The 27,593-nt window shown below is 52.5% G+C and overlaps 1 protein-coding gene across 4 annotated transcripts; it reads right to left on the bottom strand.

The window, feature by feature from the left end:
• Positions 1-1,171: 1,171 nt before the first annotated feature.
• Positions 1,172-15,407, bottom strand: HNRNPL (heterogeneous nuclear ribonucleoprotein L). 4 transcript variants are annotated; one of them, XM_047078103.1, is made up of 13 exons: positions 15,363-15,407; positions 10,805-10,923; positions 9,955-10,192; positions 9,745-9,830; positions 8,821-8,917; positions 8,665-8,737; positions 5,197-5,268; positions 4,805-5,085; positions 3,615-3,736; positions 3,109-3,310; positions 2,342-2,399; positions 2,144-2,239; positions 1,172-1,565 (listed from the first exon to the last, which is right to left on the bottom strand). In XM_047078103.1, the coding sequence occupies exons 3-13, from the start codon at positions 10,177-10,179 to the stop codon at positions 1,507-1,509; spliced, it is 1,371 nt and encodes a 456-aa protein (XP_046934059.1). In that variant the 5' UTR covers positions 10,180-10,192; positions 10,805-10,923; positions 15,363-15,407; the 3' UTR covers positions 1,172-1,506. The 4 variants fall into 4 exon arrangements, with proteins under 4 accessions (XP_046934059.1, XP_046934058.1, XP_046934060.1 ...); XM_047078102.1 differs by lacking the exon at positions 15,363-15,407 and adding an exon at positions 12,894-13,172; XM_047078104.1 differs by lacking the exon at positions 15,363-15,407 and adding an exon at positions 12,185-12,202.
• Positions 15,408-27,593: the final 12,186 nt, after the last annotated feature.

The following is a 27,593-nucleotide window of genomic DNA, read 5'->3' as shown; positions in this document are numbered from 1 at the left end:
CCAACTGAGCCACCCAGGCGCCCGCCCCCCCCCGCCCGTGGGTTCTTTTTCAAGCGCACGTGCCAGACAAGGCACAATTAACTGTGCTTTTCACTTGTTCTTCTAGAAGACTTCCCTCCAGCGTGAGTCAAGGTCCTTCAAGTAGGCTCCTCCCACCCTACCGCCTGCCAGGCCCCACCCCCCATCACACACACAGGTTCCTCTACAAGGATTGGGAGAGCACCCATCACATCGCAATGCTTACAGAAGCTAAAGATCAGATTTTACCTTCAGAATCAGGTAAATTAGGGCCCGTCCCCAGGAGATACTGCGCAAGGGGTAAAGGAGGAAGCTGTGAGGTATGACACACAACACTGTTCAGCATGGGGCATTTTGTTAAAAGAAACCCTCAGGGCGCCTGGGCAGCTCAGTCCATGAAGGGTCTGACTTGGGCTCGAGTTGGGAGCCCGGAACTGGACTCTGTGCTGTTACCAGAGACTTCTGATCCTCTGCCCCATCTCTGCCCCTCCCCAACTCCTGCTCTGAAAACAAACAAAAACCCCCATCCAGATAGAACTTTTAAAGGGAAAAATAAATCACCAAAAATTGTTAAAGGGATTGGGGAGACTTTCACCTTCATCTGAGGTCTTAATTTCCAACCTTATAAAAACACGTGGTGACTCGGCAGGATTAAGGCTTGTAGTTTGCTCTCTCAACGTTTTAAATTTCAGCAACATTTACTTTTTTTTTTTTTTTTTAATTTTTTTTTCAACGTTTATTTATTTTTGGGACAGAGAGAGACAGAGCATGAACGGGCGAGGGGCAGAGAGAGAGGGAGACACAGAATCGGAAACCAGGCTCCAGGCTCTGAGCCATCAGCCCAGAGCCCGACGCGGGGCTCGAACTCACGGACCGCGAGATCGTGACCTGGCTGAAGTCGGACGCTTAACCGACTGCGCCACCCAGGCGCCCCAGCAACATTTACTTTTAAAGTGACTCTCCCAACTAGATTGGGCTGGGCAGGGCCCATTAAGACCACCTCCGGCCCTCCCAGAGTTTCCTCAACAGACCTGCCTCCTCCCAGCAGCCTCCTGGGGCTGTGGGCCTGGACCCCCAAGCTTCTCTCTGGGGCAGCAGAGGACCAGGTGGGAGGGATGCGGACACACCCTCGAATGCCAGTAAGCACGCAGTGTATTTTCCAAACAATTTTATTGAAATGTGCCAAGAGTACACGGGCAGCACAAATGTATGAACAGGAAAAAAAAAAAAAAATCACATGTACAATAATTTTTTAAAAAGTGAAGGTTAATCTTGGGAGATATCAGTTCCCCTTCCCCTCCCCCTCCAGACTTCCAGCGTTTCCATTATGGTTAAGCCTACTAACCTAGCATTTAAAAAAAGGAATACAGGAACTTTTGCAAAAACAAAAACAAAAAACCCAAAAAAACAACAAAAAAACCCAAAACAAACAGCATAAAGGAAAGAGAAATGTTTTCCTGCTCAGATGGGGCTCTTCCTAGGCACCTATTAGGAGGCGTGCTGAGCGGTGGAGAAACACAACTTCAGGGTGTAAGGGTACGGACCATCTGCGAGACAGAAAAAAGAAAGATTCGTCTGGGCCCCTCTCCAGAGGCTCTAACCACCCAGCACCCCCCCTTTCTGCCCATCTCTCCATTTCTGCAGACTGACCACAGGGAATCTACCTGGTCACTGCCCAATGTCAGACTTAAAAAACAAGCCCAATACTGAAGGCGCTTTCCTCTCTCCTTCCTTCGATTCCATGGAGAATCCTAGTCCCAGCCCCTTAGCGGACTCCTTTTACCTGCTGGCCAGAATAGCCCCTTTCCTGGGTACTGAGCCAGCCTCCGTGACAGACACTACTGGGTGTTTACTGGCAGCTTCTGACGCACAGAACGCCAGTCCCAGGAGAACAAGTCTGAGTAAGTCTCAGGCTGGCAGAGTGGGTGGCAGCCAACAGCCGGCCTGGTCCTCCCATGGGGACCATCGGTCTAATCTCCTGGCGACCAGGTCCCCCTGCCCGTGTCACGAATGGTGAAGAGATCTCTGGGGGCCCTACCTTGGTGGCACGAAGGTCGGCTCCGGCCCGAAGCCAGCCTACCATCGGGCCACGAAGGGAACGGCTGCAGGACACACAGATACTCACTTGGGTTTTTCATCTGGTAATGATTCAGGAAGCCCAAAGTCTCCAGGGCGTCGCTCTTGGATTCCCACTCCAGCAGCCCCGAGGAGCTGCGCTCACCTGGTCACAATGCAGAGGTTTTAGGCCGACCTGAGCAGGAGGCAGGGGGCCGCCCATGCGCATCCAAGGGGTGGGGAACAAAGGCAAGGGCCGTTTACTCACTTTTGCCTGAGAATACTTTCACAGAAGATGGCCGTTTCACTCCCAGCTCATCGCAGATCTGCAAGAGATAGAAAACACGTTCAGAAACAGGAGTACCGCGTCGCAGAATTCAAGCAGCCCCGGACGGGGAGCACTTACAATTCTCCTGGAGCATTTCTAAGCTTTGATCACACAACATACGCTAAGGTGGCCCCACGACCCAAAACACGTTTAGACACACTCCTCTTACTATGTTTTTACTAAAGTTAACTATCATCATCGTCACAGTAGTAACTATTACCGTTACGTTGCCAACAACGGAGAACCTGCTTTTTAAAATTCCCGTCTCCAGCCACTTGTGTTGCTGAACTGAACAGCAACGTCTGAGGCCACGACAAGGTCTGAAGTCCATCTGTGCCATTCAGCCCTCCGCCCCTCACTGCCCCGGTTTCCTCAAACTAGGCCTTCACAGGCACCTCCCCTCTGATGTTATCTAGCCCCCGAAGGGCCTGACAACGTGGATGTTTGAGACTGGACTCTGACCACCGCTCTGTATCACCAGGGGAGGAGAAATCCTTTCCAGCAAAGAAGCCGCCCATCCTAGCTTGTGAGAAATGCAAACTAAGTCTGGTGTCAGTCTCAGCCCGTCTATCCTGGTCCCTGCCGCAACCCTGGGACCCAACCCAGGGCCTGGCAGAGAGCAGGGGCTCCACAGAGATTTGCTGGCAGGCTAGAACAAACAGCCTATTCAGATGCCTGTGGTGAAGGACCAACTCCACAGCACCCACCTCGAAGAAGTTCTCCTCAGTCACCTCCAGAGGGGCATTGAAGAAGTGTAGCACGTTGCTCGGGTGCTGGATGCGGTTCTTGGCTGCCTGCTCTGGAGTAGAGAACCGATTGTTCCTGGACTCGCTGAAGTCTTTGTAACTGCAGGACCCGTCTTCCAGCCCGTATGACTGCCCGGGCATGATGGCTGGTTGCTTGGAGACACTGTACCGGGGAAGGGGAGCTCTTTGTCAGACCCCAGGCCCTCCACCGGGGCCTCGTTCCAGTCTGCAGACGCCGTGCGCCCCAGGGGGCATCGCTCCACAGCAGAGGCGAGGCCCACACACTTTTTCCCACTGCTTCAGCTGAACCCTGGGGAGTGTTCCCACCACACCCCACTCCTGCCCGGACAAGCAGCCAGCCTCGCTGTGCTCCTCTGCCAGGCCCTTTCCAGAGCAGCCACTTCCCACGTCCCTTCTTTCGCAGTTCCTCGCCGACATTCCCACGCCTGAAGAGACGAAGTACCTACCAGACGTTCAGCTTCTGCCCGAACATGAAGTTGTTATTGAGGTGAGTGATGGCTCGGTCCACAGCATAGCCGTCAGCCATTTCCACCATGGCGGCCCCCGGCTTGCTTTTCATGAATTTCACCTGGAGGACGGCACCCGTGATCAGCACCATCGCCCGACCTCCAGGGACCCTGCGCCACCCGTTCGGAGCGAGTTCGAAGCAAGAACTCCTGGCTCTGGAGCGAGGCTTCCACCTCCTCACTCGTGAGTGATGTTTCGAGAGAACGGAGAAGCGGGTCTGACCCACAGCGAGTGCTCAGCTCAACCGTGTTTCTCTAACCTCAGGCCGTGACCCCGGGAACGTGCACCACTTAAGCACAACAAAAGCCAGGGGGCATGGCAAGAAAATAAAGCATCCGGCTCTCTTGGCTCCTGTCTGTCCCCTTCTCTGCCCCTGCCCGTCCCCTGCTCAGGTGTGCGCTTGCTCTCTCAAAAACACATTAAAAACAAAAAAGTCTCTCTGTGGGTGATAGCATTAAAGACAGTAAAAACTGGTAACAGAGGCACTAAAGCCCAGTTCTCTGGCTCGGAGTCCCACTCCCACATAAAAGCCTGTGAACCTGGGCAAGTTACCACCCTCCGTGCCTTCATTCCCCTGTTCGTCTAATTAAGGATTCTAGTGCAATGCAAGTTACTACACGCCAAGCACTTTCAATAGTGCCAGACACACAAGGGAACGCTCAACCTGCACTTGGCCGCTAAGGCTAGGCCAGGGGCCGCAGGCTCAGACGCCTCCAGGACTCAGAAGGGTCTGACAGAGAGGAAAGAGGCCACCTGGTCAGAGGTGAGCGGCCACCTGTCACACAGCCAAGGCAGGAAGGCCCGGTGTTGCCAGATCATCTTAAGTTTTCTGGAGAAAATCCTCACTCGACGATCTTTAGCCATATGAAGTTTTACAAATCACATCCTTGTAGTATTAAGTATCAGCGCTTTTGTCTTAAAACGTTCTGGTCAACACCCCCAATGAACGAAATAACCAAACACCCACACGGTGAGGGCCAAACAAAATGCCTGCAGCTGGTCCCCTGCTTAAGTGAGTTCCCGCTCTTTACCAGCTCGCCCCTAGCCAGGCTCCCTCTCCCACGGGAAGAGCATGAGGCTCGGGCCTGCCAGGTCTACGAGGAAAACGACGCACCGCACAGGAGCTCACCTTCTCCACGTTGCCATACAAGCAGAAGACATTGAAGACCCGATCACAGTTCATCTTAGATTGATCCAAGCCATAGACCATGAGCACAGGGCTGTCGGCGTGGGGGCCATACTCGGGTGGTGGGGGAGGGGGTGGGGGGTGCCCATACTGGGGGCCGTAGCGACTTGGGCCCCGGCGGTGACCCCCCACTGGTGGGCCCATCCTTCTCCCTTCGTAGTGAGGTGGGGGGGGCCCGTAGCCCTCATCATGGTAATGGCTGTGGTACCCACCGTGGGGCCCTCCTGGGGGGTGGGAAGGAAAGAGAGGGAGGACGGGTGAGAATTTGCGCGGCGGGCGGCGGGCAGGGGCACATGAGCCACGGGAGTCCACGGAGGGGAACCCCCTGCCCTCACCATATTCTGCGGGGTGATCTCCCAGGAGAGGGGGCTGTCTCTGGCGTTTGTTAGGGTTGCTGCCAGGGTCACCTGTGGACAGAGAAGACAGTCAGAGCCTAACTTGGAAAAAAGGGGTCTTCCCTCCTGACTAGGGGCTAACCTCAAAGTCCTTTGGTTCCTGCAAGCCTTAGGCAAACCCTCCCTTCCTCACCCGAGCTGCTGGGGCCTCCTTCCTGTGGCCTGACCCCGGGTGGGCATGAAGCCCGAGCCTCAAGGCTGGAGCCCAGACTTCCCTTCCTTGGCCCATACGGAGCAGCTGGTTTCCTTTCTCTGAGAAGGATGAGGCCTGCCTGTGGGCTCTCTCCCCTGCCCGGGCCCAAATGGGAGGCCCAGCTCTGGGGCCCTCTGGGAAGCCTGCGGATGCTACGGAAGCTGTCACGTCACGGAGGCCGACAACAGATTTCTAAAGTAACTCCCAGTGAAGGGAGAGGAGCGAAGAGCAGGCGGACAACCAAGGGAGGGCAGGACAGACAGAAGATCAAATCTGGCCCCGGAAGTCCCAAGGTTCTAGGGGCTCTAGGCCCACCCAGCTCTCTGGGCCCCTTCTTCCTCAACTCTGGTCCTCCCCCCACCCGAATCCCTCCCCGTCACATCAGACCCAAGGAGAGGGACCGTAGGAAAGGACGAGCAGGGCAACATCAGAACCAGTTCAGTTGAGCAGTTGTATACAAGGCATCGACATTCTCAGACCCGGACGATGGCGCAGATCCACCCCAGACCCCAGGTGCGATTCATAGTCGCTACATGAATTTAACGCTTCAGCGCCAGACACTGTGCTAAGTGCTTTACAGACATCACCGCTTCTGAAATTCCTCACAACAACCCTATGAGGTAGGTACTATTTCAGCCCCGTTTTACAGATAAGGAACCTGAGCACTTAACTTTCAACTGAGCAGTTAAGAGACGTGTTGGCCCAAGGTCACAAAGCAAGTTAGCGGCTGAGCCGGGATTTGAACCCAGGTCTGGCAGACTCCAAACCCCACGGCTCGAGACCAACTGCCCTTTCCTGCCACCCAGCCTGGGTTTTTGTTTTCAACAATCAGTCATTACAAAGATGGAAAAGGGCTACTTACAGCAGAAGTACAGAGTACAATGTCCATTTGTCACAAAAAACAAATCTGTATTTTCTCTTACCATTGGACGCTTCAACAGTGAGTTAGCACAGTTCTGAAAGATGGCGTCCCATCAAACATACACTGCGACCCTGCATCACATGGTTTTACAGTCATAAATACAAGTTACGGTACACATCCGCTACAATTTTTTTTTTAAGAATTGTTTTTTAAAAGTCAATGCTTTGATTAAATCAAAAATGGCTCACAGATGTTCTGTCCTCAGAAGATACCAGAAAAGTGGAAAATAAAGGTGTATGAAGTGGGTAGTGTCCCTCCATGTTGTCACCTCCTCACATTGTGTGCTGCAGTGCGGTGGTGCGGTGCTTCTGGCTGTGTAGCGCTCCGTGTGCGTGTCTCCTGGTTGTGAAGTGTGCCAGTGGCCCCACTATGCCCGCGCTTTTGGCCTTGGGAGCGCGCCCGGTTACCCGCCAGCAGGTAACTGTGTACCTCTGAGCTGTTTGGCTGTCTGGTTTTAGATCTGGTTTTTTTTTTTTTTTTTTTGATTTTTTTTTGTTGTTGTTGTGGTTTAAGTTTTTTTTTTTTTTTTTTTTGGTTTCTGATCTCCGGTTGGTGCAGATTATGTTGGCAGCCGATGACTGCGGAAAAAATAAAAATATCAAAACAGAAAAGAAAAAAAAAGGCCCTCCCCAAACCAAAGGACTTAAAAACAAAAGCAAAAACCAAAAACCAACCCATATGGCGAGGAATGGAGAGAGGATCCTATTGTCTTGGAGGCCCATGGAATCTACTTCAGTCTATGAAACGTTCTCCGAAAAGAGCGCCGCTGGCTGGCTGGGAGAGCTCTGTTCTCTGTGTTTCCTACTTCTGTGTACATTCTCGGGTTCAAGTTTGCTTGGATTTTGGCTTTTTAATGTTTAATAAAAAAGCAGTGTCTGCTGCCATGTTGCGTCTCTTTCTCTCTTTGTCTCTGTCTGCCTCTGTCTCTGTGCTTGTAGCTGTTCCTTGGAGCACGGTGTGGTGTTCTTGATGTAGTGAGCTCAAGTCTGCGGCTGTTTCTGGGGACGTGGTGGAGGCTGCATGTTCTGTTCTCTCCAGGAAGAGCTAGTGGTTTCTACCCTGTGTGTTGGTGAGCAATGTGCAGAGGCAGAGCCGCTGAAGTACGGTCCCCGAGGGGTGGCGAAGCACCGCCTCACTCCAGGTCACCTCATCAGCTCTTGTGTTTGACCCCCAGCCTCGGGGCGGCCAAAGCTGAGAGGCATCGAAACCAATGCACAGCCGGCCCCTGCCACTAGCCCCTGCCGGTCTGCACATCTTCTATTTGTGTTCCTTGGAGAAGAAATGGTTGGTTGCCATGTTTCTGTTAGCGGTCATGTAATGCCATTGCCCGCTCTGGTACATTCACTCGGTCACCAATTTGCCTCTGATCTCTGGAGGGGCGGCCATGCCCACAGCGCCCATTGTGAGGGTCCTGGGGAAGAGTCTAGCCCACCCTGCCCACTGCTTCCCAGCTGCAAGGGCGAGCAAGACGGGCCTGCCTGGGAACGGGGGCCTCTGGCCTCCCAGAGCCTGTGAGAGGTCAGCGACCAGCCTCCTCCCTCAGCCCGCGGCCTAGTCCGACGTAGCAGACCAAGACAGAGATGGACGGTCCCGCTGAGGGGGTGCGGCTGGTGTTCAAAGGCAATCCTCCACCTCTCCCTCCTATCCAAGGCAGACCATTCTTGACAGATTCTAGGAAGGGGGTTGTCCATTTGGGCCCCCCGCAGAGATGCTGAGTCCCCTCTACAAGTGAGGTGAGGCGTGTCCGCCCTGCTCCAATCCGGGGTGTCTCACCTCCACAAGGTCAACTTGCTCAAAGGCTCTGCTCCGAGGGCCCAGGAGCCCTCACCGCCTCCCCCGGCTGCTCCCCGCCCCTCCCCCCACCAGCAGACCCTCTCAGTAGTGGAGAGCAAGAGGACCATTCCTGGCCCGGTGAGAATGGAGTCAGTGACCCTAAGCAGGGTCCTAGAAGGGAAGCAGCAGAATCCACCTGGGAGCCGCTATGGTTTATAAGCCATCGCCATGCCCTGTGCTCAGTGAGGGCCTGCTCCCCAACCCGTCCGAGCCTCTGCCTTGGCTCTACACCCTCCCCCACATCAAAGGGCCCCCAGCAGCAACTAGAACCTACAGAGGCCCCTTCATTCACCATCTCCCACTGGGGTGTCTTTTCCAAGAACTGACCGCCCCCCCAGGCCCTCCCATGTCCACAGGGAGCCCAATGGCATTACATAACCCTGAGCCCGGGTCTATGAAGTGCGCTAGTCAAGTGAAGGCAAGGCGGGTGTGTTTAGAACAAAGTGGCCGTCAGGATTACCTTGTCCACTGAGATTGGGGTTTGTGTAGTCCCAAGTATCCTGATCGTTCTTGAACACATTCAAGCGTGTAGGCTGCAGAACGAGACACAGCTTGAAATTAGCCAGGCCCCAGCTCCTCTGGAAGTTGACTAGGGGCAGTCATTTCCCAGACCTACCTTTGCATATTCGATCTTCAGAGTGCAACAGCCCGAATAAATGTCAGCCCCGTTGAGCGAGGCTTTGGCCCGCTGGGCACTCTGCACAGAATCAAACGTGAGTACAGTTAAGGAAAACCGTGGGATGGGTGCTCTCTGGGAAGGGCTTTAAGTCGTCCCAGAAAGGGAGGACAAGAGAGCACCCGAAGAAGACCATACTGCAGATGCGCTCTGGGATCAGTTCACTGCCCAGTCACCAGCCGCCTGCATGGAGTGAGCTGGAGGGCTGCGTGGGTGGGCAGCCACTGCCCAGAGTTCCTGTCATCTGCACTCCCGGCCCAGAGTGGCAGCCGGCCCCCTCTGCCACCACCCCAGGCTTAGCCACTTTCTTCTTTAGCCCAGTCCTCTCCTACTCGTGCCACGTGCTTTGACCAAAGCTGGACAACCTCTGAAACATCAACCAGAGGATGCTCCTGCCTCGGAGCTCTGTCAGCGGCTTCCCACTGCACCCTGACCCATGCTTTAGAGCACTACGCAGGACGCCCTACTGACTTCTTCCAGCGCCTGCAGTGAACCCTCACCCTGTCAGGCGGCAGGCCTTTTGCTTCCTCCTAAGGCTAAGCTCCCGCCCACCTGACGACCCTGGCAGAAACCAGTACCTGTCTTGAACACCAGCTCCTACCTCCTCACAGAAATAGATCCACCCTGTCAGGTCTCCTGGTCACTGCCAGCACCCCATTTCTACCCCTACCGCACTTCTGACCCTGAGCTTTCCACACTGTATTGCAGACTGTTTATTAACGACCTCTCCCATCAGACTGGGGACTCCATGGAGGCATCTGGCAGGCACTCAGGAAGTTCCACACTGGTTGAAAGGACAGAACGCTGCGGAGCCTTGTAAGAGCCCCCCACCTCAAAGAACACCCCTCCCCCAACAAAGGATATTCCACCATGGCCTGGACGCCATTCTTCCGGAAAATAACAATTCTCTGGACAGGGCCACAAGGATTGCAGATAGTATAAAGAACATCCTGTAAAAAGCACACGGGCAAGATGAAAGGGCACTGGCAGGTCAATCTGGCTCAGATGAGGAAACAGGAAGGGAAGAAGGAAGATCTCACAGAAGCATCTAAAACAAGGCTCGCTGGCACGCACCGTGGTAATTGAATAGATCGGGTTCAGGATGGTAAAGAGAAGCACGCTGTTGACGCTCCGGGAGTCGTCCGAGTCCCCGGGGCGGGAGATCTTCTGGCTGGTAGAGTAATTGACGAAAGCTGGGTGGCCAGCAATGTAGATTTGGTTGTCGGCTGCGTAGTTCACAGCGTTGCAGGCCCCCAGCACATCTTCAAACTCCACCAACGCTTGTCTCTTTTTAGGCATTACTACCACATAGCTGGCAGAGAGAACACACGTTTCAGTCCTCCCAGAACACAGGCAAGAGGAAGACGTTCCGCTTTCCGTGAACTGACTCCTGTCTCTTGACCCCTCTACACCTTCATCATGGTTTCCTGACCTCCACACCCTGCACGTAAGTGGCACAACAGACAAAAGAGATGGTACCACCTCCTCTGAGAAGCCTTCCTTCCTGAACCCTCCTCCCCTGACTGAGTCACATGCCTTCTACGGGCTCCTGGACTTTCCCATCACAGTGCTGACCACTCTGGGTAGGCAGCTGTCTGGGAGGGGCCCAAGACGATCTCATCTGCTACTCTATTTCCAGCACCTACAGCGTGACAAATACACTTAGTAACTACTCGCTGAATGCGAGACTGCTGCCTAGAAACTACAGGCAGGAGGAAAAAAAAAGGCAACAACAAAGACATGGAACTTACTAAAACCTGATCCCAAGTATGACAGCCAAAACCAAGAGTGGAGGAGTCCCAGGACATAGCCAAAGGACCCTGGGCCAAACCGGCCACCTCACTTCCAACCAGAAATTAAGAATGCATAGGACATGAAGGAGGTGACTTCTTTATGTCCAACCCCGGGGCTCTGACAGGAGTACCTGATGGGTCCAAATTCCTGCAAGGCCTCCACAAGGTCTGCTTCCACCACTCCGTCGATCAGGCCCCTGATGTGGACAACTGGGGAGGCAGGGGTTTTGTGTGGGTCATCGTAGTTCTCCTGAGAAAGGAAAACAACATCACTTCATTTCCTGCTGTACAAGATGGTGGCCCACTGCCCTCTGTGCTGTTGGGGACCTCATCAGATGAGACACTTAAGTGTCACACAGGGCCGACAACAAAGGACGGCCATACAAACCAATCAGCCTAAAAGGGTTTGGGGCCAGCTAAGCACAGGCCCTGAGTGGGTGGCTACTATCCCTATGGTTCCTGCTGCAGCTTCTGAGGAAGGCAGAATGGAGAACAAAGCATATCCCACACCTTACATTCCTCCTAGAACTTTTCTCTTTCCACCCATCAAGGAAACCCTGGGAAAGGCTGGGCTGGAGAGGGGACAGCAGTTTGCAAGAAGGGCTCAAACAGTACCCTGCTGCAATCTGAATCAGAACACTCCTGCTGCATCCAACAGTCTCTTTGCCCTTTCCCCCCGCAGTGAAACAAGTTGCCAACATCAGTCAGCCAAGTATTACTGTTCCCCACACTCATCCCCACGTCCAGTCATGGTAAAACAGCCCGTGACCCAGAAGCTGTGAAAGCCAGGGCAGTCTTGACTGCTTCTAGTCTTTAATAACCCACCAAAATTTGTGTTGGAAAATACTGCCTAGGCCAGCCTGAAGAAAAAGACAAAAAAGGTCCTTCAGAAAGAAAAGAAACTCCAACCCACAGCAGCTAAAAACCAAGATCATTCCCTTGCAAGAAGCATCTTTCCACACACACACACAGAGCAGTCTTCCGAAATCAGGAGAAAAGTAACTTTCTAGTGTCTGCTGGGCTCTGGGCCCAACCTCCTGTCTGAGAGCCACCAAGCAGAAGCCAGTGGAACAGGGGCAGAATTGGATCCTATTTCAGGAATGAACCACACAAACCACAGGAGGCACACCCGCCTGATGATGGTTACCAGCTCAGCGGTTTGCAGTTCCATTGCCCATAAATTCTAATCCTGTCCCCTCCCCCCCTCACCAGCCACAAGATCTAAACAAGTTTACTTCATCTTTACAAGTCCAGAATTGTTAATACCACCCTGTAGCTCACACAGAAAGAACTCTTAAAGATCTGGTTAGGGTATTTTTTTAATAGTGTGCAACAGGGCCTGGCACAGATTAAACCACTAGTAAATCACAGCTACCGATCACCACGAAACCCTGGAAAACCCTGCAAATGGCTGAACGGGAGAGGACTTCATGAGGAGGAAATGGGCTCCGAGCCAGGAGGAACAAATGGTGGTCCTTTCCGACTAGGAGACCAAAAACGTTCACTCTCACCCTCAGGGAACATTTTGGTTCAGCAAACCAACTGCATCCAGTTAATTCCCGGAAATTGTAAGCAAACTTCTGGCCGTTCCAAAGTTAGTTCAATTCCCAAACGGCTAAAAAGACCTTCCACAAGCCTTCCTTCCGGTGTTCACTGCCCACAAAAATGGGGACACATTCCGTTCTGCGGGAACAGCCTCAAATAAGATCAACTTCTCTACTGAGACAAACTATGACACTATACGGATTAAACAGAGATCGGGCAGAATTCCCCACCCAAGCGCGGAAAAGGCCACCGCCCACCCATTCCCCGCTCACGCGGTGCCACCCCCGCCCCCACAACCGCCCACGAGGCCCGAGGACAAGAAGTGCGCTTGCGCATGAGGGCCGCGAATTAAACGATAAAGGAAAAAAAACGGCCCGGCCGCGTGCCTGGCCCCCACACCCCAGCCCGCGGCGCCTGCGCACTGCGCCGCCCGCAGCGCGAGCTACTTCCTCCGCCTCCCACACCCCCGCTCAGAGTAGCGCGCACGCGCAAGCGTCTGTCCTCGCGCAAACCCCGCCGTTTGCCCAACGCCTGCCCCTCCCCCACCCCGTCACAGCGCGAGGGCCTGGGCGCTGGGCGCGTGCGCAGAGGCCCCCCCACCAAATGAATACCCTCAAGGTGGAAATTTTTCCCTCCCTTCTCGGCCGTCCCTGGCGCCTAAGACCCTAGCCTCACCCCGCCGCCGCCGCCCGCCGCCCCGGCTCCTCCACCGCCGCCGCCACCGCCTCCGTGCTGGTCGCCAGCGTTGTCCGTCTTGAGCCGCTTAGGGGCTCGGCCTCCCTCACTGCCGCCGCCGTAGTAGCGGCCACCGCCGCCTCCGCCGCCCGCCGCCGCCATCTTCACCATCGCTCCCGACCGCCTCCGCTGCTCGTCCGGCTGCTGCCTCTGCTCCAACCGCCGACGCCGCTTCTCCGCCCGGGGCAGCAGCCTCCGCGACATGGCGGCGCAGAACCCGCCTCCCCCCGCCTCTCATTGGGGGAGGGACACGCCTGTCACCCGCCGCCCCCACCCGATAGGGGGAGCCACTGGTCCCGCCAAGGGGGGAGGGGAAGCCTCCGCACGCCTTGCGCACCTATTGGATACAGCCCACGCCGTTCTGCAGGACGGCCCGCCCTCGTTTGTCTGGAACACTCCTTATAGGCGAGTGTTTTCTGCCAGTCATTTCGCCAATCCCACCGCCTTAAAATAAACTCGAATCTGATAGGTCGGGTTTCTGGCACGGCCTGGCCTCCTTTGGAGCACCTGATAGGAACGGCGCTCCCCACTCGCCTGAACAGCACCGCCTTCTTCCCACTTTCATTGGCTTCCTCACTAATCCCTCAAGCCGAAACTTCTTAGTCTTCCAGTCACAGCGACTACCTTCCCGCGCCACTCGGCGAGGAGAAAAGGAAACCCCTCCCTTTTGCCACTCTCCAGTGGCTACTGCAGATGCCCGTCTTCTTCGTCTCTACTCGATTAGTCAATGAAGAGTGGAAAGGGTCCCCTCACTAGACAGTAGGACCACCGGTGGGTTTTGATTGGGTGAAAAGGCGAAGCCCTCCCCAGGCCGGGAGGCGCTCTTTGGCGCAGTCAAGGAAAGGATCGGAAGCGAGAGCGCAGGCGCGAACAGGCTTTCAGGCGTCTCTGGAGGCGGGGCGACCCTCTAAACGGGTGAAGGCCTGCAGTACCCCAAGTATTTATTAACATGCTGTGGGTTGCGCCTAGAAGGCTAGACCTAGACAGAGGGGCAGCTGCCAGTGCAGCTCTGTCCCCACCACTATACCTTATTTCTCTCCACTTCGGGCCTTTACAATGCCGGAGGAATTTCAATAACCCAAACTTAACCCTTTCGGTATAAAACCATTTGCTAGTGCTGATTGTCTTAGGACCCTGTCACGTTCCCGGGGGTCATTTCACTGCTCCACCTCTAAATTCAGCCACAATAGTGCCTTTCAGTTTGCACACAGGGAAGGACCTTCCACGCACCATTTGACCTTTGCCCGTGCAGGTTCTTCCATCTGGAACACTTTGCCCACTGCCCCTCCTGCCGGAGGAGTAGTCCGTGCAGCAGTCTCCGCTCTGAAAAGCGTTCCTAGTCCATACCAGTCCTGACTCCAGGCCTGCCCTGTGATAACTCCTGACCACTCCGGCCAGTGGTTTCCACCCGACAGCCCTGACCTCTGTGGCTTGCCACAGTCCGGGGACTCTACTGCGTGGAAGTCCCGCGTGGGTAAGGGAGAGACAAGTCCCGCACGCGGCACAGCGCTTTCGCGCTCTGCAAAGGGGAGTCCTGGTGTTCTACTCGTCCGGCGGGGGCGGGTCTTCCTTCCGTGGAGACGGGGTAGGGACACCACGAAGATAATGCCCTTTCTCAGAGTCTCTAGGGTCCAAGGACGCCCAACAGCCAGAACTTAGGGGCAGGGCCGGAGGCTGAGCCAGGATCCCGCCTAAGGGCTCTAATGTTATGGGGCTGACTGCTGGAGGTGGGAGACGCTGCGCTTGCAGAGGATCGAGTCGTGGGAAGTACGGGCGACCGCCCCAAAGATGCTTCGGAACATTCCCAGTGGGTGAAAGAGGGTTCCCGAAACAGGAGTCCTCATGGAAACTAAGTTCGAAATGGGGTCAGTGGCACTAAGCGAGTGAGACAGGACTGGTGGGTCTGCGGGTTTGGGAAGATAAGAAAGTTGCGAGCGGGCCGATGAGGATCTAAATCAGTTCCCAGTCACACAGGGAAGACCCGAAAAGGCAAACCGAACGCACCGAGGGGCGGCGCAACTCCTTCAACACGTGATCCGCGCGAGGGAAGCGAGGCGGGGCGGGTCCCACTGAAGGGCGGGGTCGCGAGGTCCCGACGTCAGAGGAATGCGGTGGGGGGAGGGGGGAGAGGGGCCCCTCCCCTCCCCGCCCCCGCGCCCGGCCCGTACGCCCCTCGCGCCGTCGCGCGCGGCCGGGACGCGGCGGAACCGTTCTCGGCGCCACACGTTCCGGGTCGCTCGCCAGCGGGCCCGCGCCCACGGCGGGCGACCCGGCGGCCGCGTTATCTGCACCGCCTCGCTCCCGGCCTCCGCCCCTCCCCCACCCCTTGCGCTCCGGCGGCGGGCGGCGGGCGGCGCCTCCCACCCATCCCCCTGCACCCCTCCCCGACCCCTCGCCCCCAGCCCCTACCAGCTCGGCGGCGAGCCTGGCCGGCCGTCCGGGATCGAAAAGAGAGCAGACACTGGGAAGTTTTGGGGGAGGGAGGGGCGGGCCTTAAAGGGACCACGACCTCTTTTCAGCCTGGAAAAAAAATACGGGGTGGGGGTGGGGGGAGAGATCGAGAGTTGCTCCGCGGTTGAATGGAGGGAATAACGCCAGAAAGGAACGGAAAGACTTATGAGCCCTCACACGTTACACGTTAGGGATCCGGGTGCCTTTTCCCCAAACACCCAAACCCCTCAACAACCCCCCCCCCCCCCCCCCCGCACACACACACACTTTCCATCTCGGAAAGTCACGCCGTTGTTTGGCAGTGAGGCCTCATTCCTCCTGGTCAGCCAAGTGTTGTGTTAGTTGAGGTTAATGTTGGGGCGCACACTGTACAGATGAAGAAATGAGCTCGGGGGACGCAAGCGACTAATCCAGGACCCCCCGCTTGTAAGTGGCCATAGCGGGCTCTGCCTGCCGCTGAAGACGAGTAACCACCACCGCACTGCAGAACCTGTTGTGGTTATGGGGGCTGCAATAGGCAGTGGAGTTTAAGGGCGAAGGCTCTGGGGCCGCCAGCTTCAAATATGGAAGCTGCTCTTACAACTCTTGTGGCCTTGGGAAAGTGGTTTAGCCTTTTGGGGCGTCTTTCCTGATCCAATGGTAATAGCGCCTGCCTTCTAGGGTGGTCTTGAGGGATGGTGAGAATGTCTGGAAGCAGAGGGGCCTCAGGCCTACCCCCATTTCACAGATGAGGCAAAATGAGGCCCAGAGAAGGGAAAGACCAGTTGACATACACAAGGACACCTAGTCGCTCCCTTCCTTAACACCCACAAGAAGTAATCTGACCATTGTAGGCCCATCCGTGCCTAACCCTTTTCCACCTGTTCTTGATGGGGCACAAACAGTGGCTTTCCTTCTGTTCATCAAATGCTCAGAGCTCATTTCTGGCTTTGCACCGGCTCCTCTCTCTGCCTAGAATATTCTCCCCGATCTTTGCTCCTCATCAGACAGCCCGTAGCTCAAATGTCACTTCCTCACCATCCAGCATAGTTAGCAGCCATACGTTACTAAAACCATGGCTCCCCATTTATCTCTCCCTCTTTGTTCTTTTTTTTTTTTTAATGTTTATTTTTTTATTTTTGGGAGACAGAGTGTGAGCTGGGGAAGGGCAGAGAGAGAGGGAGACACAGAATCCGAGGCAGGCTCCAGGCTCCAGGCTCCAAGCTCCAAAGCTGTCAGCACTGAGCTAGTTGCGGGGCTTGAACTCAGAAACTGTGAGATCATGACCTGAGCCGAAGGCGATGCTTAACTCACTGAGCCGCCCAAGCACCCCTTTCCCTATTTGTTCTTATTGCCACGTGAGGACGTCTAGTTATTTAATTTCTGTCCCTTCACTAAATCTGGGCTCTATGGGGGCTAGAAGTGGGTATGTTTTAATCATTCTAAGAATCTACCCTAGGGTCATTCATTCATTCATCCCAGGGGTGTTTATTGAGCCAACACTACTGGGGGGCACCTGGGATAAAATGCTCTACAAGGTACGGAAAACTCCCTCTGTCCTGGGGTTACGTTCTTTTTTTTTTTTTTTTAATCCAAGTTAGTTAATGTATACTGTAATAATGGTTTCAGAAGTAGAATCTAATGATTCATCACTTATATATAACACCCAGTGCTCATCACAAGTGCCCTCCTTAATGCCCATCACCCATCAGCCCATCCCCCACCCAGCTCCCCTCCAGCAACCTTCAGTTTGTTATTTGTACTTAAGAGTCTCTCATGGGTTTGCCTCCCTCTCTGTTTTTCTCTTATTTTTCCTTCCCTTCCCCTATGTTCATCTGTCTTGTTTCTTAAATTCCACACATGAGTGAAATCGTATATTTGTCTTTCTCTGACTGACTTATTTCGCTTAGCATAATACATTCTAGTTGCAGCCATGTTGTTGCAAATGGTAAGCTTCCATTCTTTTTGATCACTGAGTAACATTCCATTGTGCGTGTGTAACATCTTCTTTTTTTTATTTTTTTAATGTTTATTTATTTTTGAGACAGAGAGAGACAGAGCATGAGCGGGGGAGGGGCAGAGAGAGAGGGAGACACAGAATCGGAAGCAGGCTCCAGGCTCCGGGCCATCAGCACAGAGCCCGACGCGGGGCTCAAACTCGTCAACCGCAAGATCATGACCTGAGCCAAAGGCGGATGCTCAACCGACTGAGCCACCCAGGTGCCCCGTGTAACATTTTCTTTATCCGTTCATCGGTTGATGGAAATTTGGGCTCTTTCCATAATTTGGCTATAGTTGACTATATAGTTTGGCTTTGTTGATTACATTCTTATTAAAATTTTATTTGTTTTTAAGTTGATTTACTTTGAGAGAGAGAATGCGCCTGTGAGCAAGGAAGGGGCAGAGAGAGAGAGGGAGAGAGAGAATCCCAAGCAGGCTCTGCACTGTCAGCGTGGAGCTTGCCGTGATGCTCAAACCCACAAACCATGAGATCATGACTTGAGCCGAAATCCAGAGTCGGATGCTCAACCCACTGAGCCACCCAGGCACCCCTCTTTTTTTTTTTTTCTTTTTAACGTTTGTCATTTACTTTGAGAGAGAGCACATGGGGGAAGGGGACAGACAGACAGAGGAGAGAGGGAGAATCTCAAGTAGGCGCTGACGTGGAGCCCAACACGGGGCTCTGTCTCCCCGAGATCATGACCAAAACCAAGAGTCAGAGGCTCAACTGACTGAGCTACCCAGGCGCCCCTCCTGGGGGCTATATTCTAGTGAAATACTTAAGTAAGACATTATATCACATGATGATAACTATTATTCAGAAATTAAACAGGGAAGGAGGATGAGGAGTGTATGAGGGCAGTTTGCTCGAAAGGGTATTAAGAGAAAGCCTCACCAAGAAGGCAACATTCTGGCAAAGGCCTGAAGCAGGGAATTAGCATTCCAAGCAGAGGGAACAGTGCAAAGGCCCTGAGGTGAAAATGTGCCTGGTGTGTTTCAGGAATGGGCTTCGTGGCGTAGAATGGGCGGGGGGGGGGGGGGGGGGGGGGGGGGGACATGATAAGCGATGTTGCCAGAGAGGTGAGAGAAGGGGACAGTCCTAGAGAGGACTGAGGGGCCCCATGGGCTTGGGGAGGACTTTGACTTTTACTCTCAGGTGGGGCCACTTGAGGCTTCCCAGCAGGGGAGGACCCTGACCTGGCTCAGGCCTTCACAAGAGCCCTGTGGCTGGATGGTGTGGGCGTGGGAAACACACCGCAGGAGGTGCGACAGGAGCCAGGAAGACAGGGAGGGGGCTGGTTTGGTGGAACAGTCTGGAGAAGAAGGTGGATGGGATCCGGGTGGGGCCGTGGAGGGGCTGAAGTGGGCCAGTTGTGGATCTGGTTTGAAAATAGAGCCCACAGGGGCGCCTGGGTGGCTCAGTCGGTTAAGCAGCCGACTTCGGCTCAGGTCATGATCTCGCGGTCTGTGAGTTCGAGCCCCGCGTCGGGCTCCGTGCTGACAGCTCAGAGCCTGGAGCCTGTTTCAGATTCTGTGTCTCCCTCTCTCTGACCCTCCCCTGTTCATGCTCTGTCTCTCCCTGTCTCAAAAATAAATAAAACGTTAAAAAAATTTTTTTAAAAAAGAAAATAGAGCCCACAGAACAGGCTGAGGGGTCACATCTCCCTGTGATTCAAAATCATCCCCACTGCAGAGCTCACAGTGACGGCCAAGGGCCCCAGCTCCTTTTGGTGCTCTCTCCACCGTGAGATGCCGCTTTTGGAAAGAGAATCCTTTCTCTCCCTTTGACGCAGACCTGTCCCATGGCCTCCCAGGACCAGTCGTCCACATCAGTGATAGTTGGGGACACGCGTACCTGCTCTCAAACACCTGCGGCTGGCTGTGGGGCTGGGGAGGGGGGGTCCCCTGGCCTGTAACCTTTTTTCTCAGCCGCCAAAATGTCTTTTTTTTTTTTTTAGCTTTTATACGAGTCTATTTGTAAAACGTCACATACAACTAAAGCTAATTTGATTTTTAAAATCAAAGTTCATTTAGTGAAAATATACATTTGATAATAAAATTGTAATAAAATAATGACATTTGATAGTTTACACAAAGTATCATTCCTGTAAATATCACATCGCATGTAAAATTTCATTAGGGGGCACCTGAGTGGCTCAGTCAGTTAAGCGTCTGACTTGATTTCCGCTCGAGCCATGATCTCATGGGTTGTGAGTTCGAGCCCTACGTCGAGCTCTGTGCTAGCGGCTCGGAGCCTGCTTAGGATTCTCTGCCTCTCTCTCTCTCTGTCTCTCTCTCTCTGTTTCTCTCAAAAATAAATAAACATTAAAAAAAATAAAGTTTAATTAGAAAGTTCATAGTTCACAAAAGTACATGTATTTTGTCGATAGCTCACAAGAACATTATCATAAATTTACTCAAGATGCAGAACAAAATTCACAGGCGGGGCAGGACTACAAAATTTTATGCTGAGTCCACTAATATTTTTGTTAGTAAGGTATACCTGAAATAATTGAGATTACCAATGAATTGACACTTTATTGTATAACCAAAGTCCATGCTGGTTTTACATCTAGTAATCAATTATTTCACCAATAATTTAAATGAGGAATCAAATCAAGCCCAAAACACCATTGACACACACCTGGGGTGCCTGGGTGGTTCGGTCAGGTAGGCGTCCGACTTCCGCTCAGGTCATGATCTCGTGGTTCGCGGGTTCGGGCCCCGGGTCAGCTCCGTGCTGACAGCTCAGAGCCTGGAGCCCGCTTCGGATTCTGTGTCTTCCTGTCTCTCTGCCCCTCCCTCGCTTGTGCTCTGTCTCTCTCTACCTCTCAAAAATAAATAAATGTTGTTTAAAAAATTTTTAAAAAGATAGTGGTATGTAAGTGGAAGAAGTTGGGTGACTTCAGCAAAAAGCACACTTTATTGCATAATGTTGTGTAGTTGATAGTTTAGTGGTAACATGTTTGTTTAGTGGTGCCCTGAGCAAAATACATTAAGTATTCTGAATCGAGGGATCCTCACCTAATCGAAACTCCTTCATATGTTAAAATTTCCTTTTTAAAAAATTTTTTAATGTTTATTTATTTCTGAGAGAAAGAGAGAGACAGAGCGCCAGCAGGGGAGGGGCAGAGAGAGAGAGAGAGAGAGGGAGACACGGAATCTGAAGCAGGCTCCAGGCTCTGAGCCGTCAGCACAGAGCCCGACGCGGGGCTCGAACTCACCAACTGCGAGATGGTGACCTGAGCCGAAGTCGGATGCATAACCTTTTTACGAAGGTGATTTACTATTCATATATATAAAGAGTTGCTTCATTGTTTTCTGGTTTTGCTCCTAGAAGTTTCATGAGACACTATATGGAACCAAAGCCTTGCTTAAAAATTGTAACGAAACACCCAGATAGTGAGCACTCAGCTTAACAAATAAAACATTAGCGGCATCTTGGGGTGCTCTCCATGTCCCTGTTCGACCACATCCACCATCTCTGCCCTCAGACATAATTGCTATCCTGAATTCTGTCTCTATAGTGTTCTCGCTTTTGTTTATGGTTTTGTGTACTCCAGAACAGTCTATGGTTTGTTTTCCCAGTTTGGAGCCCTAATAAAAATGAAATCATATTGTTTGTATTATGTTTTTGAGACTCATCTCTGATGGTCTTTGTTTGTTTGTTTTAGAGAAAGAGAGAGAGAGAGAGAGCATGAGTTGGGGAGAGGGGAAGAGGGAGAGAGAGAGAATTTTAAGCAGGTTCCACGATCAGTGCAGAGCCTGGTTCGGGGCTCAATCCCACAACCCCTGGATCACGACCTGAGCCGAAATCAGGAGTTGGACGCTGAACCAACTGAGCCACCCAGGCACCCCCCAAATACCTCTTAGTTAAGTCAGTGCTATGTAACGTTCCGTTGTACGATGTACCACAATTTATCAATTCTACTGATAGCGGGCGTTTGGGTGGTTCCTCGATATTTGGTTCTAGGGAAGAAATGCTTGGTCTCTCCTAGATACTTCAAGATAAAGGCAGAGTGGGATTTGGGACAGAGGTCGGCCATGACCAAAGTTGAGAAGGACTGTTGCCGTTGGCAGCCAGCGCTGCTCCCCTAGAAGCAATTTCAACCCATCATGAGGTAGGGGTACTGTGATGGCCCAGGAAGGGCCTTCTTTTTGGTTCTGACTTGTCACTGTGTTGATTTCTCACAAACTCGACCCACTTTGAAGTCATAATCTAGCCACTAGGAGGACATTCAGGATGGATCCCCCCTTTCTTGCGTTGGTTGTCTCTTCCGCTTTAAAAATAGTAAAAATAGTAAATAGTAAAAGAACCGAAAACAAGGATTGAATGTGACACATTTTCCTAGAACTTGGCTCCCTCCAAGACCTAAGTCTTTTCTGATTTTGGCTGACTGAGCTGCTTGACCCACCTCCTTGGTAAAAATCAGTGATGTTAAGGGCTGTTAGCGCTGTTAAAACTACACAGGGATACACTTAGAAAATGTAGAGAGACGGCGTCAACGTTGAGACCTTTCTGACGGACGAGGTGCCCAGAAGTAGCATTTTCGCCCAAGCCGTGATTTTTTCAGATGTCTTAAAGCTAGCCTTCCACCCCTGCTCCCACCTCCGTATTTGCTATCGTAAGCATGATAGATAGTCTTCCTTGATGGTGGGGCCATTTGTTTGGTAAATAAAGTATGGTGGGCGAGGAGTACTGTGAAGAAACAAACAAACGAACAAGAAAACGCTGCTTTAACCTTCTAGTATTGTCTTCTGCACCTGGGTAAGAGTTTCCAGGGCATATGGGGGGGGGGGGGGTCGCAGGCTCACATGTTCATCTCCCGTCAACATTATTGGAGAATGTCAAATTGTTTTCCAAACTGCGATATCTATTCCCACTGGCAGTAAAGGAGAGGGTCTCATTCTTTCTGACGTCTGGGTAGTTTTCCTTGGGTCTAACGAGTAGCCACTGAATTTGTTCCCAGGCTTCTGGCGACCACCAGCGGTGCTGTAATGACCAGCCTGGGGCAGACGTTACTTTCCACAGAGGCGAGTGTCTCTCAGGTATATGCCTAGAAGTGCTGTCTCAGAGAGAATGTACATTGTATTGTATTAATGACTCTTCATTATTACATTATTTCCTTCTTTCTTTGGGTTTCTTCTGCTGTTCTCTCTCAACACTTCTTCTGTTGGGAAAACGCGTTAATTCAAAGGTTTTCTTCCTTTCCAGTACGAGCATTTGAGGATGATGAGAGAGCGAGGGGCGGGCTGAGGACAGTGTGAAAGCTAGCGCACCCCTGTCCCCCCAGGTGGGAGGTGTGTGATATTCCTCAGGCACTCTTGGCTGTCCCAGGACAAAGGCAAGGAAAGAAAACAAATGACTAACTGATAGAGATCACCGTCTTCCAGGACATCAGTTTACAAACGTCTTGGTAAATTACAAGAAGAAGGCAATCTTATCAATAGCTTAATCTCCAGAAACCTATAGACTCAGTTTCCTCAAGCCCCAGCATCACCCCTCCGTAGTGATGTGGGGAATGAAGGCAAGGAGGAAATGGCAGGTAAAATTAAATTTCCTCATTACCTGTAGCCCATTGACAAATACTGGAGGCAAATACAGACTAGAACGTTTCTCCAGGGACCCCGTACCGTCCTGTCCTAAAGTTAATGCCTTAGTTGAGGGAAACGACCTTAGCTGGACAATAGCGAGGCTGTAGGTATCTTAGGAGTCCTCTTTAGCAGAGCAAAGTCCTTCTGGAAGCCTCCCTTTGCCTTTACCTCCCCCAACTCCTTAGTATATAAGCAGTCACTCTTCATAACGCCAGCGCAGCTCTTTCTGCCCATGGGTCCTGTTCCCGTGCTTTAATAAAACCACGTTTTTGCACCAAAGATGCGTTTAAGAATTATTTCTTGGTCGTTGGCTCCGGACCCCCCCCCCCACCATCACCCCAAAACCTCATCAAGGCTGTGACTTTCCCTCTCCATGCTGACTTAGCTGCCTCCTCCAGTTAAAAAAAAAATTTTTTTTTAACGTTAATTTTGAGAGACAGAGACAGAGCATGAGTGGGGAGGGTGCAGAGAGAGGGGGAGACACAGAATCCGAAGCAGGCTCCAGGCTCCGAGCTGTCAGCACAGAACCCGACGCGGGGCTTGAACCCACGAACTGCGAGATCATGACCCGAGCTGAAGTCGGACGCTCAACCGACTGAGCCACCCAGGTGCCCCTACGTTTACTTTATCTTGTTGAAAGTGAGTCTGTTGGGTGTGTGTGAGCGCGCGTGTGCGTGTTCACATGCCATTGGAATTGCTGGGGGAAGACACGTTCCAGGCAGAGGGGAACCGCAAACACAGAAGCCCTGAAGTGAGAACTGAAGTGTCACCCGGTAGAACAGTGGTGGCGTGTGTGAGAGGAGACGAGCTCGGAGAGGTGATGGGGACAGGTGTGTGGCCTCCAGCGGGACATGGTGGGGATGCGGACGCTGGCCTGGAAAAAAGAACCACGAGAGTGACAAGGGGCTGGCCTGTTGATGTTGACCCTGACGTGGCTGGTGCCTTGAGTTCCCATTGGTGGCCGCTTGGTCAGAGGACACCGCGCATAGGTGGCTGGAGGCAGTGGTCTGTCCTGCCTGCAGCGGTGCACATCCAGCCCTTGTGCGGTTTCCCCACGTGACCCGATCCCAGGTGATCAGGCCGGATTCTTCGGCACAACTGTGTCATTTTGGATTCTCTGGTGCTTTGGGCAGGACTCAGAGGCTGTGCTGGGGCCCTTCTGTACCCAGGTCCTTTCCAGTGGATAGCTGCAGCATTAGGTATCCTTCCTGCTGACAAAGACCGAAAGTGTAGACCCAACTCTTTCCAAGAGCCAGGTGAGAATTTCCAGAAATTACAAACTTCAGATTCACCTTAACGTTGTAAGTGAAAGTGTTGTGATCAAGAATGAAAAGCAAAACCAGATCAGATTGGAAAAAAAAAAGCGTTTTTATTGAGATACAGCCACTCTTTTAGAGAATACAACTTCGTGGTTTTTATGCACGAGGTTGGGCAAAGATCACCACTGTCTAATTCCAGAACTTTTTTGATCACTCCCCAGAGAAACTCCACATCCTTTAGCAATCACCTGCCTTCAACCCATAGCAACCACGAACCTACTTTCCGTCTCTATGGATTTGCCGTATAAATGGAATCATAAAACACGTGACCTGTTGCGCTCAAGGCTCACCCATGTTATGGGATGTCCATCATCCCTTTTGGTGGCCAAATAATATTCCGCGGTAGGGACGTACCACATTTGTATTCATCAGTTGAGTGCAAATTCTCCATGACTTCGGCTCCCAGTTCACTGGCTTCCGTGCTGCCTCTCATCATTCTCTGTGATTTCCGCACCCAGGTAGGTGACCCTCGAACCATCCTGGCCTCTTGGTTCCAAGACCTCCTCTTCCCCAGGGACCTTGTCCTCCCCCCCCAGCCCCTCCCTCCCATGGGCGCCCCTACACCTTGTCTCTGTAACCGCAGCCTCTGAGAACTTCAGCTTCACGCATCTCACTCACCGCCCATCGTAGCCTGTCTTTCTAGTTCATTCCCTCCAAAACCTCAACTCCCAGGGTTCGCTGACCCTCCCAATTTTCCTCTATCCCTCAGCTCCCTCATATCTTTACGGAGATTAAATTCCTTGACCAACAGATGATGATCACCCCCTCACACACACTCTCTGCACCCCTCTCTGCCTCACCGTATTCATCTGTCGAAACTACATTCCTTATTAGATCTAAGGCTCCACCCGTGCGGCTGAATGTGGGTGGAGAAAAATACACAACCGTGGTAACTGGCCTTGCCCTAACATTTTTTTTTTTTGAATGTTTATTTTTGAGAGAGACAGCATGAGCGAGGGAGGGGCCGAGAGAGAGGGAGACACAAAATCCGAAGCGGACTCCAGGCTCCGAGCTGTCAGCACAGAGCCCGAGGCGGGGCTCGAACCCACAAGCTGTGAGATCATGACCTGAGCCGAAGTCGGACGCTTAACCGACCGAGCCTACCAGGCGCCCTATAGCCTTGCCTTAGACTCATGCTCACCCGCTTGGAGCGGACCCACAGTGCTGCTCAGCAGGTTGGTCTGTGTCCCAGGTCCCCTGACTCTCCCAGATGACTTCTCCTCCACCCCACAACACCTTTCTCATCCTTGCTCTCAGCAGTGACCTCCTTCTTGCTTCCCGAGAGAACCACAGCCACCTTCCCACGGCGTCCCCCCCTCCTGAATCTTCACCCCCCCATTCCACCTTCTCTGTGCCTGGAGGGGGGGCAGAGCCAACCATATTCCCATCTGCTGGACCCCCCCTCCCCCCCCCCGCCCCATGCATATTCTCCTTTTTCTCTTCCCCCCATTCAAGAAATGGGTCCCCTGGGGGCTCCAGGGCTCCAGAGAGAAATGTGACAGGCCCGAGAGCAGAAATAGGTCAGCTCTCTTTTCTTTTCTTTTCTTTTCTTTTCTTTTCTTTTCTTTTCTTTTCTTTTTTTTAAAGCCTCTTCAGGGCTCTGAGCGGAAGTAGCTTCATGGTCTGTTGCGTTTCAGATAGAAAGTTCAGGTGCCCTCAGGGGCTAATGAGTGAAGCCAGCCCAGTAGAGGAAAAGTTCTCATTTACATTAAACAGTTGTGACACTTCCCCCCCCCACCACTTATAAGTGACACACAAGCAAGCACATATATTTAAAGCATACAAGTTGATGAATGTTGGGTTATATATAAACCTGTGAGGGGCACCTGGGTGGCTCAGTTGCTTAAGCATCCGTCTCTTGACTTTGGCTCGGGTCGTGATCTCACAGTCCGCGGGATCGAGTCCTCTGTCTGGCTGTGCGCTGACAGCATGGAGCCTTCTTGGGATTCTCTCTCTCTCTCCCTCTCTCTCTTTCTCTGTCCCTCCCCTGCTCTCTCTCTCTTTCTCTCTCTCTCTCTCTGCCTCTCCCCTGCTCGCTGTCTCTTAAAAAATAATATGAAATGTTAAAAAAAAAAAAAGAAAAGATCATGATGGTGAGAATGAACACATCCATCGTTCCCGAATTTCTTCATGCCTCTTGGTAAACCCTTCACCCACAGCCTTCCTTCGCACACACTCCGCCCCGCACAAAGACAGATCCGCTTTCTGTCACCATTGGTTAGTTTGCATTTTCTGGAATGCAATTTATGTAGTATGTATTCCCACGTCTGGCTTTTTCTGTTGTTGTTGTTTTTTTTCCACCCAGCATCATTGTTTTGAGATCCGTGCGTGTGGAACTAGGCCATTGCGTGGAACAGGTTAAGTCACCCCGGTTAGTTTATTGAGTCACCTGTTGGTTGGACATTGGGGTTGCTTCCAGTTTGGGGCCATTACAAAAAGGAGTGCTTTGAACACTGGTGTACAAGTCTTTGTGTGAACATCGGCTGTCATTTCTCCAGCGTGTACCCCTAGGAGTGGATGCCCGGGTCGTATATGGGAGTTACGCATCTAACTTTTTAGGAAGCTGCCGAGCGATTTTCCCCAAGTCATTGTACCCCATGTCATTTATTTCTTCATCACCGCCACCACCACCACCATCATCAACAACCGGTGAAAATGAGTCTCTTTCTGAATTTGTTCATTCCTTCCTTTAACAGGTATCTATCGGGTACTGCTCCGTGCCTCGCCCTGTCCTAAGCACTGGGAATTCAGCTGCGCAGAAGGCACACAAAATTCCTGTCCTCGGGGGGGAGACGACGGTTGACTTAGATGCTCTCTCAGCACAGGTGACATGGTGTAGAGGTTCGGAGCACACAGGTGCTCAGGAGATGGATGACCTGGGTCCGAATCCCGGCTCTGCCATTTCCTAGCTGCGTTGGCCTGGGGCAAAGCCTCTTATCTCTGAGTAAAAAGGGAATGGGGATCGTGCAGTCTTCACCACCTGAGGTTGTGGCATTGTTGGTTCGCCAAACTGGCCCCTACACACAGAGGACAAGGGGGGACCAAAGAAAGAGGCGGACCCAGTCCAGATGGGTAGGTGGCAGGTTTAATAAGCAAGGGAGCTCACTTACGAGGCTTGTCTTGGGCGCCACAAGAGGAGTGGGTCTCCCCACCCACCCTCCAGAATCTTAAAGTTGGCTTTAAAATTTTTTTTTTAATGTTTATTTACTTTTGAGATAGACAGACAGACTGCGAGTGGGTTAGGGGAAGAGAGAGAGGCAGACAGAGAATCCGAAGCGGGCTCCAGGCTCCGAGC

The sequence above is a fragment of the Lynx rufus genome, unplaced genomic scaffold (genome assembly GCF_022079265.1).
Source record: "Lynx rufus isolate CCGP_SWC_20201006 ecotype Redwood Valley unplaced genomic scaffold, mLynRuf1.p SCAF_16, whole genome shotgun sequence".
Taxonomy (NCBI): domain Eukaryota; kingdom Metazoa; phylum Chordata; class Mammalia; order Carnivora; family Felidae; genus Lynx; species Lynx rufus.
The sequence above is the reverse complement of the archived record's forward strand: the minus strand, read 5'-3'. Positions and strand labels throughout refer to the sequence as shown.

Bases quoted from the DNA above. Each gene is read 5' to 3' on its own strand.
- HNRNPL (XM_047078101.1), bottom strand. From the start codon at position 13,157: ATGTCGCGGAGGCTGCTGCCCCGGGCGGAGAAGCGGCGTCGGCGGTTG. The intron at 2,400-3,108 runs GTGGGTGCTGTG...TATCTCTTGCAG, and splicing joins CTGAGGAGAACTTCTTCGAG to ATCTGCGATGAGCTGGGAGT. The intron at 1,566-2,143 runs GTGAGTATCTGT...TCTGTCTCGCAG, and splicing joins TTACCAGATGAAAAACCCAA to ATGGTCCGTACCCTTACACC.